Here is a 17,040-nt window from a genome sequence, read left to right as displayed (position 1 = left end):
CTAGTGTACTCATTCATTTATGAATGTTAAGGGTTTTTTGAATAACTTACATTTTAAGCATACACAGGAATTATTCTATCTATAGTCAGAGACATGCTCATAATTATATGCTAATTAGCTCAGATTTCTAAGATTAAATCCTCTAACTACATGGCCACACAATTTTTCTGTCAACTCTTCTAAATTACTCTAGGATTAAGTGTACTTATAAAGAAAAAAGGGGATTCCCTGGTGGCTCAGCAGTAAAGGATCTCCCTGCCTTGCAAGAGACACAGGAGATGTGGGTTTGATCCCTAGGTTGGGAAGATTCCCTGGAGAAGGAAATGGCAACCCACTCCAATATTCTTGCCTGGAGAATCTCATGGAGAGAGGAGCCTGGTGGGCTACAGTCCATGGGGTCACAGAGTCAGATATGACTGAAGCAACTTAGCACACACACATACATGCAAAAAAGAAAAAAAAAAAAACCAAACCAAACATCCTCCTCAACTGAGAACCACTGGTCGAGCATTTCAAAAACTGTGATTAATTTTTACCCATTATCAAGTACAGCAGAGATAGAGGAATCCAGTTCTAACGTCTGCTGAAAGAGTTCTTTGTTCTCATCAATAAAGTGCCGCTGCATCTCAGACATCTGAGCCATGATCTTTTCTCTGCGTAATCTGGCAATCTCAGCTTTTCTCTTCCTCTCAGCTTTGTCTTTGTCTCTCGAACTCTGAAATTACACTTCATTTAATTAGACCACTAGAGGCTAAATGCATATTTTTCCCCCAAAGGAGATACATTTTTATTGTAAATACTAATTAGATTTTTAATCAACTTAACATGCTAAAGAAAAAAAAAAAAGTAGTCCAAAAGATTGCTACAAAAATAAACAAACAGTGCCACAATTTCTTTGGATTTACATGTTTGTGAATAATATCAACTACCAATTTACTGCAGATAAATCTAATTGCTTAAATCGACCCTGCCGCAACGTTTCAGTGTTGCCACACTTTACATCTTCTACCTCTTCCATTACGGTTCCTTCTGCCTCTGCCACAGGACTGGTGGATGAACTCTCCCTCAACTTCTTAACAGCACTGAAAGTCTATGAGAAAAAGTATCAGTTACTCTGAAGCTATGAAACATTATAAAATTTAAAGATAAACATTTAATATTTTCATAAAAAGCAGAGCGATGTAGGAAACTTTACCTTTAATATCCACTTAATCATATCTTTGTGGACTTCTAGGTAGGGAGCATTCTGCAGTGTTTCCAGCATAGCTAGTATACTAGGTGAGTTGTTTGGAGCCTCACCAGGTTCTAAGGTGGAAGGAAAAACGGGCATGTGAACAATAGTTAAGACTTCATAGTGATTACTACCAGGCAAAAGAAGATAAAATGAAATTGCTTATAATATGGGCCCTTCATTTGATTACAGGTCTTTTAGAAATTTTCAATACTTCTCAAAATGTGACATATTTGTATTTCACAAACAAGCTGTTAACAACTAGAACACTTTCATCATTCAAAAACTGACGTCTTACACCATATGATTATTTTAAGATAGCCTCTAGCAAAATTCAATAAAAACCCAGCTGAAAGGTCTACCTGAGATTTTACAAGTCTGGGAAAATGAATTAGATCTGGTAAATACACAGGCTCTGATAAAATACACAGGTAAATACAGATAACCTCATAAAATTGGATTCAATATAATCTACTTAAAACCTATATGATCAAATAAAAGAGGTTATACTACACTTAAAAAAATCACTGATATGTTGAGTGAGTTCAGTAAAAGTTGTATACATACTCGATATCTTCTGCGTGAAGGTAAATGTTATGACATGCTCCTCCATGACATTCTCTAAATGCTGTTTTTCTTCTTGTAGTGCCATTCCAATTAAATGTAATACCTAAAATACAAGTACATAATGTTGTAAGAAAAAACAAAAAAGAATCCACTACTGAAAAAAGAGAAATCAAACTATTAAAGATTAAGTATAGTAAAAAATAATTCAAAGTACTAATTTTTGTTAAATCCAAACTCTAAAGTTCATTTTCTAATAAAGAATTCCCAGCAAGGAAACAAAAATTTCTATTTCAGCTAGGAAGAAAATTCAATTGCAAATTCTTAAGGTAAGTTAAAATTACTAACAGCTGTGACTAGCAATTCATATAATTTTCAGTTTTATTCCATCCCTACACCACAGTCTTAAAAAACCACTGATTTTAAGGATCAGTGGTCAAATAATTAGACCTGAAAGCATCGATCACATAATTATCTAATCTATGATACTAGTTCAGTTTTTCTAAGGACTAAAAATCATCTCAGAAAGAGACATACTTTAATCTCTAATGCCACATCATTTATAAAGATGTTCAGCATACCTGATGAAAAATTCATTGCTAGACTTCTAAGAATATAACTATACTGAATCTGTCTGATCTTTATTGTTCTTTACCTTGCTCTCCAATTTTTGAAGGAGATACATGTGTGGTGTCTCTGAATCTTTCCCTATACATAGGGCTGCTGTGATTGTCAAGACATTTGGAAGAACATTAGTGTGAATGACGTAAAGCCAATGTATATGTAAGATAAATGATGTTCATTCCTCTTTTCTCCACTGTTTCCCACAAATCTTTTGCTCATATAATACTGAGAGTCTCCAGTACACCACAACTCCATATTTTTACATTTTATTACTTTTAATTTTTGTAATCTCATTTTATTTTTTAAACTTTTTATTGTTGGGGTATAGCCAGTTAACAATACTGTGATAGTTTCAGGTGAACAGTGAAGGGACTCAGGCATACACACACGTATCCATTCTCTTCCAAAATGCCTTCCCATCCGGCCATGCTTTCACATTTTTAAGTGTATGTTTATAAACAGGAGGGGAGTATACATATACAAATATCTTAGCCAGTGGGATACTTGAGGCTGCTGACACAATGGGAAATAGTAGCTTTGAAGCAAGGCTCACCTTCATCTGAATTCTGGCTTTACTGCTTTCCTTTAGGGAGTTCCTCTGAGCCTAACTTCACCATTTTTAAAATGGGAAAAAACATTAGCTTCCCTCTAGAGTTTTGAGGCTTACCAGTACGATACATAAAAGTACCTGGCAAGAATAGGCTAATTCTATTAATTGAGTATTATTATTATCTTACTTTCTAGTTGAGTAACATGGACCAGTTAATTGACTCTCACTGAAACTCGCCTTCCTCATCTATACAGAAGAAAAACTATCTACTATCTATATAGAGGTATTATGTGAATTTAGTGAGATAATAATTTATGAATGACTTAAAGCTATAAAGTAAAATACAAACAAAGGTTCTGAACTTGCCACTAATTAGCTACAGGACAGTAAGTACCTGACTTTCAATTTCTTCAATTGCAAAATGTAAGTATTAATGAACTCACAAGTTTTTAAGGAGAATTAAGTAAAAAACAAATGCAAAGATAACACATTATACAAATACCAGAGTACTCTATAAACAAAGGCAGATCAGGACCAGTCAGTGAGAGGCAGATCTGCCAACAAGAGCAGGGTAATCACAACCACGTGGTGTAAAAACATCTGCCAAGCTCTCATTTTTATCCTTAGACACAAAAATAGAAACAAAATACTTTATTTCAAAGTAAGATAACACTACATTTTAACCAAAGTCCTCCCTCCGTGTACAGATACTGAAAGAGTATTTTGTATTTCGGTTTTTACTACAAAACCACTGAAATATAAACAATAATTGTCTTCAAACTTACCCTTTGCAGCATGGACTCAGACCAGATGTGTCCACTATGTTCTACAGTCCACTGCAATACTGTCCTCATGATTAACAACATGACATCTGACTGCAAAATGTTAACCAGACTTGCAAACAGAGGGCAGAATGGGGGCAAAACTGGAGGTGGAAGTGCTGAAAACAAAGATATTACTGGCTTCTTTTGTAGAACACGCTTTAAACCAAACCAAACCAAAAAAAAACTATGACCTTATTACATACTTTTGATAGCTTTCAAAGAGTATGTGCATCTTAAAGCTATATTTTACCTTCTCAGGTCAGTTAAATGCATAAAAGTAACTCCATAAATAGCAGTAGTACAAAAAAGGTCTTTCTTTTCCCTAGAAATGTCTGAAGATCTGAGATAAAACCATTAACTCAGAGGTGACTCAGCACAAGACTATGTCTATATTAACCTATATTAGCCCTTTAAATGTTCATTCATTCAGAAAGCTCACATTTAAATCTTTCACTTCACTAAGGATCATTATCATAGTCTATACAAAACAACCTTTAACAATTAAGAGACTGACATGAGATTTGGGGAGAGATTAAAAATACCTGTATCTTCTTTATTTTGTCTTTTCAATTTCCGTTGAGCTTCCTCTGCCTAATAAAAATGAATTAATTTGGACACAGAATAAGTAATATGAAACAATATCCAAAACTACTGATATAAGTTAATCTTTCTCATACTAACTTCTGATTTTAGGAAATTTCTATCCTTAATTTTGTCATCACCCTGAAATTGATATCAAGGTTAACTTCCCCTTCCACTAAGAGAATCTCCCGAGTGGATTCTTTTCTGGTTTAAAATTCAGGGGAAACATGTATCAACCAAAGTCAAAAAATTATTTAGGTTTGAGTTCTATTTCATGCATCAAAAATGAATAAACACTGCTATATATAAAACAGATAACCAACAAGGACCTACTACATAGCACAGGGAACTATATTCAATATTTTATAATAACCTATAAGGGAAAAGTATCTGAAAAACTATATATATATATATATATATATACACACACACACACACATAAACACTGAATCACTGTATTGCATACCTGAAACATAACATTGTAAATCGACTATACTTCATAAAGCTTCATGTTTAAGTTTTGTTTAATGCCATTTATTCAAAACTTATTTTTAAGAGTAAACTGCTAAAAGGCAAAATTTAACTAGTTAAATTCCATAAGTCACCATGAGAAAGCATAACGTTAAGCACTAGCAATTCTGAAATGGGTGTAAAACAGGTTAACTGATTACCATACAGGTTGATGATTTGTCTTCAAAAGCCAATAAAATACATACAATTAGATATGTGTAGGTATGTGTATAATTATATAGATCTCTTTTATGTATGTACAAAATACTAAGGGGAAAACCCCATATGTTAAGTGGTGGTATTATAGGTAATCTGTACTTTCTTCTTTATACCTTTTAATATTTTCCAAATTTCCTACAATAAAAATGTGTCATTTTTCAATCTCTGTGAAAAGCAGTAGGAAAAAACAAAAACAAAAAAACTCCAAGCAACCCCTTCCCAATATACTTTTAACTTTCCCAATTACCTTGGATTGCTCTGCCCTTGAAAAGTGATAGAAATACAAATTGAACTCTTTGGCACACTCTGGTTTCAGTTCATACATGCCTCGTCCTGTTAATCCAGGTTTCCTTTGGGGAAGAAAAAATTCTTAAATCTCATATACTGGACTTCCCTTGTGGTCCAGTGGTTAAGAAGCCGCCTGCCAACGCACGGGACATGGGTTTGATCCCTGATCTGGGAAGATTCCACATGCCACCAGGCAACTAAGTTTGTGTGCTGTTACTACTGAAGCCACGCTCTACAGCCTGTGCTTCACAAGAAAAGCTACACAGTGAGAAGCCTGTACAACTAGAGAGAGCCCATGCATAGCAAGGAAGACCCAGGGCAGCCAAAAATTAAAAATAATAGTAATTTAAAAATCTCATACACTGCTGGTGAGTATAAGCTGGAACTACTTTCTGTGGATTCATTTGGTAATCTATATCCAAAGCTTTATATGCATCCATTTTTATCTAGCATGTCCACTGTGGATTTATTCTAACTGGACATGGGAATGTGATGGTCATTGTGGTGACAACAATTTGAAGTCTAACAATAAGGAACAGGTAACACACATTACGCTATCTCCAAACAATTGAAAACCATTAAAAGTGATGTTAACTTCTATATTTTGACATGTAAAGATGCCTATGAAAAGTTCTACCAAGTGAAAAAAGCAAGTGTAATTTGGTTGAGAGAAATTTTTTTAAATAATTTACTTTATTTATATTTATTTTGGCTGTGCTGGGTCTTTGTTGCTACATGGGCTTTCTCTAGTTGCAGAGAGCAGGGGCTACTCTCAGTTGCGGGGTCCAGGCTGCTTCTTGCAGTGGTCTCTCTTATTGCAGAACTGCAGCTCTAGGTGCACGGCTTCAGCAGCTGCTGCACTTGGGCTCTATATCACAGCAGTTGTGATCTAGTGTGGGCTCAGTAGTTGTGGCACACGGGCTTAGCTGTTCCATGGCATGCGGGATCTTCTTTGATCTGGGGTTAAACCCAGGTCTCCTGCATTGGTAGGTGGATTTTTTACCACTGAGCAACCTGGGAAGTCCCTGAGAGTCTCTTTTCTAGTTTTTTTTTTTTTTTTAATACTTCCCCTAAAAAACATGTATTGTTTTTAAAATCAATAGAAATAAAGACACTGTCATTGAAGTAAGGAGCAAAGAAAAAGCAAGATTAAGAAAATGCCTCAACAACCTTAAGGGGAAACTAGTTTACTGACTGGGTTACACACTGGACACCAAAGAAAGCATCATTCGGAGGCTGACCCACCTCTCAGGCGGCACATTCAAATGGAAACAAAGGAAGCACAATGCATTTACCTATGATCAGGTTAATTTCAGCTATTTGAACCTACCAGCTATGAACACCTATTTTGAATACAATGAAAATTCTCATCTATCTACTTTAAGCTGCTAAGCATAGGGCTAGATCATAAAAGAGAAATGTCAGTGAGAAATCCAGTTCAGAATTACATGTCTGAAAATGGTTGTCACTCTCTGAAAACAACAATTTTATTCTTCCTTCCATCAAAGGAAACACTCTAAGAAAAATTAATGTAGAAAATAAAATCGAATGTGAAAAAATAGAAAATAAACTCACTTGAAATGGGCAACTGCTTCAATCACACTCTCCATGCCAGTCTCCTTGTTCTCCTAAAGGTACAGGAAATAAATGTGTTTCATGTTAATAACAGTATCTGTTGGCACTCTGAGCATTGTGCTTTTATCTCATTAAGCTTCATAAAGCAATTGTATAAAGTGAATATACTACTATCTCAGTTTCTACAGATGAGGATTCCATAGGAAACATGATTAATATGCAGCTGGGGAAATTTACTTGGTTAGCTAACATTCATTCAGATTGATACAATTAAAAACAAGTCACCATATGAAATCAAGGTGACAGCTTTCAAAAGGAATGAAATAAAAACACAAAGTATGCATAATATTTAAACAAAATTTATATCTTTATAATATTTCCTGAAATAGCTATACAAATTTCTTATCTATTTTCATTAAAACAGCATTTTCCAAATCATATCTTATTTGTGACAAGATGTTAACAGGAATTGTGTGAATAAAAGAATTCTCTGGTCAAAAATGTTTGGTAGATATAGATGCCATCACTTTGTACAAGGTATTTGTATTTTTAAAATGCTGTTTAAATTTTATTTCTTCCTATTCTAACATCTAAGTGAAACTATAATTGTTCCCTCATTTCCTGCATTAAAAAGTACCTGCATACACAACTAGAAATGGAAATGGCAAAAGCAGCCCATTAACAGAGACCTAAAAAAAAGTACATGTAATTTTTATTCTGAATAGATATTTAGTGATGTTAAAATTACTATTTTTTTAGGTGTGATAACTGGCAAATGCACAGGTTTTTTCTAAAAGCTTGTAACTTTTGGATCAACCTTGGCACTCCTGACATTTGGATTAGATAGGTCTTCACTGTGAGAGTCTGTCCTGTACTGTAGGATGTTAAGAGTATCCTGGCCTCTGCTGAGTGGATGCTAGGAACACACACACTCAGGCCTGAGTAGTGACACTGTCAAATGGTCCCCTCCTGGGGCGGGGGGTGCCAAAACTGCCCCTGGTTGAGAACCACTATTTTAGATATATACAATTCTATTTATAGATGAAATGGTAAATCTGGTATTCTCCACAAAATAACCCAGTGAGGGTGTAGGGATTAGCGGTTAGAGTAGAAGTAAGAATAAAGTCATCTGGCGAAACTGGTGATGGGTTCATTATACTATGTTCTCTATTCCCATAGATGTTTAAAGTTTTTAAAGTTTGAAATAAGACAAAGTTTAAGAGAAGTATTACAACACCACAAGTAAAGGTTTAAATCCTAGAAGAGTGAAAATTAAGGTTCAGAGTTCTAATCTATGTTTCAAATATGGGAAAACATTGTGAAAAACCTTTCCCAACTGTAATTGGGGTTTCTGAAAAGCCCCAGGGCTGAAAAATAGGTAGCATAGGACCTTAAGATTCTAGGAGGAAAAATAGCTACAACTGATCTACGAATGCCTATATGAATGTTAACTTACATTCACTAAAATGAGAGGAATGGCTTAGCAGGAAAAATAGAATGTTAATTTACATTCACTAAAATGAGAGGAATGGCTTAGCGGGAAAAATAGAATGTTAATTTACATTCACTAAAATGAGAAGAATGGCCTTAGCAGAGTCTTTGGATGCTTTAGAAGGAAAAAAATCTAGCAAACTTTAGTTTATTCAACATAGTTGAGTAGGTATTTCTAGGTTATAAAGTGTTATCTCTATCCATCACAACTTTGTACTAAACACCCTATCAACAATCCTTCTTTAATGGATATGTAAATTCAGTTCTAAGGAACACGTTTTCTTTTATTCAGTAGCCTTATCTCTTTCAAGGCTTCACTATAAAGGATTCTATTTCTTCGCTGCTTTCCACTCCTAGTACCTGGTATTTTCTTTTTCTATGTATTTCTAGTAAGAGTGACTAGAGTTATACATGTGCTAGCACTGCAGTTTTTACAACTGCGGAAAAGGTACACACAGAAGTCAATCTATACGCACACTAGATGGACAGTTAAAGGTTAAAATATTTCCATATATTTATGGAAGGGTTTAAGGAAGGATTTCCATATATTTTTTAAAATGTAGGTACTTACATCTTCAGGTAAAGACTTTACCAATTCACTATGAGCCATAGGTTTGATGCTCAACTGATGGATAATCTCTCGTTTAATCTCATCTGTAGCATTAACCTGTCCAACTCCAGGAATAAATCTCTCTCCTGTCAACAATGAATAAGTACATATACATACACTTAACAATCATAATATTTACAAGCAATACATATTTATAATTCATGCAATACAATATATTTTTCTTTCTGTACAATGGAAAAGCAATGACTGGTCAGGCAATTAAGCAGGGTGAGAGCAGCTCCCAATCATCTTTCTGAGCCTCTGACACAACAGGTGAGTGTAGTCTTCAGCCATGGAGAGAGAACTCTGGTTGCTGTTTTCAAAGAATGAGATCAGAAGGTGGGAAGGGACTAGAAACAGCAGCTGTACCAGCAGCCTAGGAAACTGCTTTCAAGTCATGTGCCATGTGGTAGGAGGAAGGGAGCCCTCCTTTGATCTTTGATCTAGTGGCAAATAAGGTATCACCTTCTGAGATCTCCTTCTTTGGTATTACATCCTGACAGCAGCCAGGATTCTCTGCTCCAGGACTGTTGAGAGTCTGAAACAGTATGGGAGGAGGGAGAAAGTAAAGCACACAACAGGAAAGATGGAGGTGACGGGACTTAAAATATAGTGAGAACACTTGCGCACCACAAAGCTATGGAGAGAAACGCAGCTAAGATATAAAGTAACAATAAATAGCTCCTAAATATCCTATTCTTGTTTGCTAAATTCTCCTGTCCCGTTTTATTCCTAACTCACAATTTTCCAGTTTATCCTGTGTTAGCAGTTGTCCTCGCCCCTTCTTCCAAAGCACTGTAGTGCTGTTACCCTCATCATTACAGTAACCAGAGGGGAAAATAAAAATATACACTCGAATCTCCTTCCTCTAAAACTGAGGAACTGCTCAAACAGAAGAAACAGTTCAGATTCTAAACTACTCAGATTCTAAATACAGGACTTCCCTGGTGATCCAGTGGTTAAGAATCTGCCTGCCAACACAGGGGACATGGGTTCAATTCCTAGCCCGGGCAGATTCCATGTGCTGTGGGGCAACTAAGCCCATGTGCTACAACTACTGTGCTCTGCAACAAGAGAAGCCACTGCAATGAGAAGCCCGTGCACCTCAACTAGAGAAAGCCCACACATAGCAACAAAGACCCAGCACAGTCAAAAATAAATAAATAAAAATTTAAAAAACTTTTTAAAAAGTCAATATAATACATAAATGTTTCAAAATATCCAAACTTACCAACAAGCATTATAATGAGGTAAAGCATTTCTTCTATTAGAGTGTTGTTCTGCTGAACTAAATCCTGAAACCATCGGGGGCAATGGAAGAGAGCAAGTTCAGAGATAAGAATAAGAATCATCTGTATTACCTCAGATGATTAAAATAACCAAAAAGAATGAAAGGCGCTTCTCTAACAATTGTATTGTGGTCTCATAAGGCATGCTCTTACCTTATGGGGAGTCTCAGAACTAATTTTCTTCCCATAATCTGGGGTACTGAAAATCTGATAAAGTTCAAAGCGGCTAAGCATTATCATCAGGAAATGATTTGGATCCATCATGGAGACACCTGTCTTTTTTTAAAATGTATGAAAGAAAGGAAAAGAGGAAGGTCAAAAGGGCTACTAAACAACTAGTGAGACATATTTTGGTTTGCACAAGAGAAAGCAGCTTACTCGTTCATCAATTCTAATAAAAGATGAGGACTCATTTAGCCCCAGTCCTTACTTGTGACAGCTACCAGTGTGGACAGGAATCTATGCTGGTAAAACAAAACAAGACACGCCCTGAACCCACATATCATAATAACATGGACGATACGTTCTCTTCCCTTTTAATGCTCTGAATTAGTTGTATCCCTATAAATTCAGTTCAAGGTTTTATGTCAGTGTTGTCACTGTCAGGGGTATGACTCCGAGAGAAATGTGGTATAGTAATAAAACTTTCAGTATTTTTTTAAAATGCATATCATATTAAACTCTTTTCAAGAACTCAAACTAATTTTTAGTAATAAATGCTATACTAAGTGAAATGCTGGCTTTTAAATATTAGTTTTAATTCTCTTAAAATTCCATTTGTATAGATTCTCAATCAACTTGAATTTTGATTTTTTTGAACCAATAATTTTTTGAAATTTACATTTTTGTAACTTATTCTATAATTTCTAAATCCACTCAGCAATAATATGGAAAACAGTACTTTGTGACAAGCACTGTGCTACTTAAACAGACATAAAAAGGACCAAGAGAGTTGTCACAGTTTAGTGTGGAGGAAGGAAAGGAAATAGGCAACCACAATCTAGAGTTATGAATGCTCTGGTGGGGATAAGCATCATGCTATGGGCCCTCCCCCAAAGGACACACAGCCATGTTTTAGTATGTCAGCTTTCTGGAGAAAGTGGTGCTAAACTAAACATGAAGATATGCAGGAAAACAAGGCAGGTAGCAAACAGAAAGGAAGAGGCTGGGGGGTACAACCTAGGTAAGGAAAGAAATAAACGTATAAACTTTAAGACTTAGTGCAGTATATGACAAATTCAGGGAGTTTTTAACATAGTTAAGTACTGAAGGCCTTGAAAATCAGTTAGAGGACTTGGGGCTTTATAATCAGAGGACAGTGAAGAAAGGATAGCTTTCAGATTTCTGACTCTAATAACTGTACAGATTGTTGAACAATTCACTAAGGTAGAGAAACTCTGAAGATAGGAAGAAGGTATGGAGGACACAGTCTTTATTTTGAATATGTGAAATACAAGATGTGTTCAGGAAACCAGATGGAAATGTTCAATCAGTTATTTTAGCCATATGAATTTGGAGCTTAGTAGATAAGGGCTAGGTGGCTTCCTTGGTAGCTCAGTGGTAAAATATCCGCCTGTAATGCAGGAGATGCAGGTTTGATCCCTGGGTTGGGAAGATCTCTGGAGAAAGAAACGATAGCCCAGTCCAGTGTTCTTGCCTGAGAAATACCACAGACAGAGGAGCCTGGCGCACTACAGGCCATGGGGTTACAAAAGAGTCAGACACAACTTAGCGACTGAACAACAACAGATAAGGGGTAGATCGAAGTTACAGATTTGAGAGTGATCCTAAGTGTCTGGGTCCGGTGAAAATAACAAAAAGGAAAACTCCCCCAAACCTTTAAATTTAATGCTTTTAATTCATTACCTGAAGCATTACTATATCCTTATCAAACATTTCACGTCTACATTTCACATTGTGGTAGTAATAAATCTAAAAAAAAAAACACAAGTAATTATATTGGGTAAACAGGTTTTTATTTGTGCCGTTCTCTCCTCTCCCCACTCACCAAAAGAGCACTGGCTTTTGTGCATGTGAGTATATGAACATGCAAACACACACACACAATGTGATTTCCCCAGCAGTGAATGCTATCTTAATAGAGATTAATTAATTAGAAATTTCCAGATTATAGTATGGAATCTCTATGGAACTTTATGGTTCACATTTTGCAGCCAACTTTCTGGGTCTCCTAATAAAGTTCTTTCAATGAGATTTATGGCTATCAAAAGTAGAGAAAAATCCTATACCAAGTCTTGGTGAGGTATAAAAATTAAAACCTCAATTTCAGAGCTACACTAACAGAACTTTTATCTTTCTTAACCCAATTTTATAACTAAAGTAGGTGAAATCTTGATTTTTCATTATGTTTTTAAAAATATCAAACTTTGTTCTAAAAATGACTTCAAGTGAAAATTAAGTTCATTTCTACTTTTGATATTGTTTCTTAATAAAATATGAATAAAAGCTCTAAGAAATTTTTGGTTTAACATTACATCTATCCTGTCAAACAGTTTTTAATAAAACATTTTTAAGGTTCATTCCCAGCGGCCATTCAATAGTTTTAATATAGATGACTTTCAAAGACTATTACAACCTCCACAGAAACTAAAGAATGGACTGAAAACTCTTCACAGAATTAAAAACCACTTACCTGGTTTACGAGAGAGAAACCGTTTCTTCTCCACATTCCTGCATGTACTTGGGCACATAAAACAAGACATCTAAGAGGGTGTTCTATCAACATGGGTGGGCTAAGTTCACTCTGTATATACAAAAAAACCACAAAATCTCAACTCTATAAAGAAGACTGGTTTAGAGATGGAAACTTATATAAAATACAAGTCAAAATTATTTTAAGGTATGTCTGTGTGCTACTTAATTTTATGTGTTGACTTGGCTGGACCATGGTACCCAAGTTTTGACTGCCACCAGTCTAGATGTCGCTGTGAAGGCATTTTTTAGATGAACTAGTATTTAAATCAGTACAGCTTATGAGTAAAGCACATTACTCTCCATGATATTGGTGGGCCTTTTCCAATAAGCTAGAAGGCCTTAAAAGAAAAGACAGGTTTCTCCAAGGATGAAGAAATTCTGCTTCCAGCCTGCCTTTGGATTTCAGACTGTAAGATTAACTCTTAATCCACCAGGTTGCCAGGTTTATTTCAGACTTGCCAAATCCCTTGACTATGTGAGCCAAATTCCAACAATAAATTAATCTGTCTTTTCCTGTATACACACACATATACAAACACACACTCAGGTATACTATGTAATGATTTGATATTTGCAGTTCGATTCCTGGGTCGGGAAGATCCGGTAGAGAAGGGATAGGCTACCCACTTCAGTATTCTTGTGCTTCCCTTGTGGCTCAGCTGGTAAAGAATCCGCCTGCAATGCAGGAGACCTGGGATCGATCCCTCGGTGGGAGGAGCCCCTGGAGAAGGGAAAGGCTATACCCACTCCAGTATACTGGCCTGGAGAATTCCATGGACTGTACAGTCCGTGGGGTGGCAAAGAGTTAGATATGACTGAGCGACTTTCACTTTCACTTTCTTTCACTTTTTCGTAATTATGAAATGATCACCATGGTAAGTCTAGCAACCATCTGTCCCCATACAAAGTTATTACAGTATTACTCAGCATATTCCTTATGCTGGATATTGTATTCTCATAACTTATTTATTATCTAACTGGAGGTCTGTAATAAATAGTTACTTTTAAATGTTCACACTACTTACTAGAGGTAGGAGCTCTGGAAATTTATATGCCACTTCACTTTTGCTTAACAACACATGCAAACCTGCATGGAAACAAACACAGAAGTATTTCTATAGGTAAAAGTCATTTAGATTTAAAAAACAAAAACAAAAACAACTAAATATTTGCTCAACTTTATATCTAACTCCCTTTCTGTGTCTCTTTGGAGACCTATCATATTACACTGTTATTTTCATGAACCTCTGTATTAAAGGCATGCTTAGAAGCAGAGTCTTAATTACATGTATCAACATACACTGATTACATTTTACAGAAGTAAATGTTAGAAGTGCAAACATAGCAAAAGCAGCTGAATAAGTATCAAAGCAATTTATATGTTAAACCAATTTTAAGGGTCATAATCGATTGGATCATGAAGTTTGTTCCATTTAAAGTATAGCAGCAAGAGATCCTCCCGGCAACTGAACAGAGAAACTGGCCATGGAATTCAAGGTCTGCACCGATCCTGACCTCAGAATTCAGTTCCCCAGAGCTTCCAGTTTAGGATCAAAGCCTCTTTCGCCCCTAATTGCAAAGGGCTTTTCATAGCTCAACCTTAGTTAATTCTGCTAGCTAAGAATTGTCCTATTTATGTTGTTGTCTAAACAGAGAATGCATTTTACAGTCTCATCAATAGATGCAGGCCGCTTGGTCAAGCCTGGTTTGAAGCTTTCCTCATCCAAGAACACCTGTATTGAGAATCCCATTCTGACAATGTGCACTCAGCCTCCATTAGCACAGCCTCCAAGTTGTTCTTGAACTGCTCTGTGTATGTTTACTTGGCTCTCCAGTTAGATTATAAGCATTCAGGCCAAGGTTTGCCAAACACAGAAAGATAAAATGCTCAAAATATTAGAGGACTGAGGTGGGTAAATACCTCGGCAAAATTAGTACATTTTTAGAGTACTGACTGTTTTCCCTCTGGATAATTATCAGCATTAGCTTCTGCTCAGATTTTCAAAGGGCAGAAAAAAATCAGTGGCTGAGTTGGAGACCCACTTTCCTGCATTCTAGTTGAACACTATGCCACACCACCATGCCATCACTTGCCTGTACTGAAGATCAATAGTTCAGCATGCAAGTATCAATACTTATGAAAACAAAACTGGGCATGAACAAGTTACAGGAAAAAGATTTTTGCCTACAATCACAATTTCATTCCTGGCACTTTTTATTGTTCTACTTGTACTATTTAAATTCACATGTCTAAGTTCAATCAAATCACCACAATTTCAATAAGAATCTAAAAAAATTGTTGGAATGCTAACATCTATTGGCAAGATAATGTGGTAATACACAGAACAATGAAAGAAAAAAAAGGCTTCAGAAATGACAGAGGGATTGTTACTACTTATCCCATAGACATTAAAAGGATAATAAAGGAATTTTATGAACAACTCCGTGTCCACATATTTGATAACTCAGACGAAATAGACCAATTTCTTGAAAAACACAAACCACCAAAACTCACACAAGGAGATACAGATAATAGGAACTGTTGTATATCTGCTGAAGAAACTGAATCAATGATTAATTACCTATCAAAAAAGGGAAAGTATCAGTTCCATACTATTTTACTGGTGAATTCTACCAAACATTTAAGGAAGAAAAGATACCAATTCTCCAGTCTTTTACACTTGCACACACACACACACACAAACTACTTTCACATTATTAAGTTACTGAGCCACACATTTAAGCTACATTGCAAATTCTGCAATGAGTGAAAATATTTACTTTACTTTTCTACTCTCTGAGTTGAAAATGGAACTAAAGGGAACAGTATGTGAACAGGCTGGGAATTCCTGCACTCAAGAAATGTGGAAGAAAGTTACTATATCTATAGAGACAGACGAGTGCATATGCAGAGTTTCTGGCTGCCGTGAGGTAGCAGCTTCAAATAGTCGAGCATGTGTAAATAGTGTGTAAATCAGCTACTTACGATTAAAAAGGCCTAATTTGGAACTCACTTCAACCTGATGATTAAAAAATTTATCAATAAGAAACTGCTTAGAGAGAGAGGAAGTCTAGGGTGTTTTCAATTTATTAACAATCACTTAAGTGATAGACTGATCTGAACAAGAACACTTTCAAAATACAGCATTGTAAGTATTCAGTAAATACTAACCACAAACAACAATTCAAAAGACAATTTCAGGGTTCCTTTTTTAGGGAAAAATGTTTTACCTGCAAGTAAGCGAGAAACTGGGAGGTGAATGCTAACTTTTTCTTTGGAAACACAGTATCTGATAGTTTCCACCGAATGTCCACAAATGCTTAACGTGACTGGCTGTTCACCATCAGTAAAACCACCATGACACTGCATCAATACAGCAAGGCATTTCTTGTAAGCCTCAATTAACACTTTCTCCTGTAAAAGAGGATTTTGTTAAGTTTCTACAATATTAAAATAGGAATCTCAAATTCAATGATGAATGTTTACCTCAAATATCAATACGGGCAAACTATATCTTCCCTTGCAACTTGCTCCCTCTATCCAAGGTCCTGTCTCAGGGAATATCTCTACAGAGGTGCAGAAATCTAGAAGTCATTCTAATATATTCCTTTTCCTCATTCCCCATTTTTTTCTTTAAATTGAGGCATAGTTGATGTACATTTTTATAGATTATATTCCATTTAGTTATTATAAAATATTGACTATATTGTGTTGTACAATATATTTTTATAGCTTATTTATTTTATACACAGTGGTTTGTACCTCTTAATCTCTCCTATTTTGCCCCTCCTGGTCTTCTTTCTCTCCACTGGTAACCACTAGTTTGTTCTCTGTACCTGTGAGTCTGCTTCTGTTTTATTTTTTAGACTCCACACATAAGTGATTATAAGATTTGTCTTTCTGACTTATTTCACTAAGCATAATACCCTCCAGGGTCCATCAATGTTGTTGCTAATGCAAAATTCCA

The 17,040-nt window shown here is 35.7% G+C and overlaps 1 protein-coding gene across 9 annotated transcripts in view; it reads right to left on the bottom strand.

Annotated features, from left to right (window-relative positions):
• Window positions 1-17,040, bottom strand: part of UBR2 (ubiquitin protein ligase E3 component n-recognin 2) — a 103,734-nt gene that overhangs the window by 28,448 nt on the left and 58,246 nt on the right. For 7 of the 9 annotated variants that reach the window (XM_060403186.1, XM_004018822.6, XM_012100676.5 and 4 more), the window contains 15 exons: window positions 16,304-16,487; window positions 14,098-14,159; window positions 13,011-13,121; window positions 12,224-12,289; window positions 10,511-10,633; window positions 10,300-10,363; window positions 9,030-9,154; window positions 6,968-7,020; window positions 5,352-5,454; window positions 4,336-4,384; window positions 3,755-3,909; window positions 1,799-1,901; window positions 1,196-1,305; window positions 1,010-1,090; window positions 537-715 (listed from right to left, as the gene is read on the bottom strand). In XM_060403186.1, the coding sequence (XP_060259169.1) occupies window positions 537-715; window positions 1,010-1,090; window positions 1,196-1,305; window positions 1,799-1,901; window positions 3,755-3,909; window positions 4,336-4,384; window positions 5,352-5,454; window positions 6,968-7,020; window positions 9,030-9,154; window positions 10,300-10,363; window positions 10,511-10,633; window positions 12,224-12,289; window positions 13,011-13,121; window positions 14,098-14,159; window positions 16,304-16,487 (1,568 nt within the window). Of the gene's footprint in view, window positions 1-536; window positions 716-1,009; window positions 1,091-1,195; window positions 1,306-1,798; window positions 1,902-3,754; window positions 3,910-4,335; window positions 4,385-5,351; window positions 5,455-6,967; window positions 7,021-9,029; window positions 9,155-10,299; window positions 10,364-10,510; window positions 10,634-10,694; window positions 10,822-12,223; window positions 12,290-13,010; window positions 13,122-14,097; window positions 14,160-16,303; window positions 16,488-17,040 lie in introns of those variants that run through there. The other 2 variants (XM_012100679.5, XM_060403188.1) reach the window with 2 other exon arrangements.

Source organism: Ovis aries, chromosome 20, assembly GCF_016772045.2.
Source record: "Ovis aries strain OAR_USU_Benz2616 breed Rambouillet chromosome 20, ARS-UI_Ramb_v3.0, whole genome shotgun sequence".
Classification (NCBI taxonomy): Eukaryota; Metazoa; Chordata; class Mammalia; order Artiodactyla; family Bovidae; genus Ovis; species Ovis aries.
Note: the sequence above shows the minus strand (reverse complement) of the source record. Positions and strands in the feature narration are given on the sequence as shown.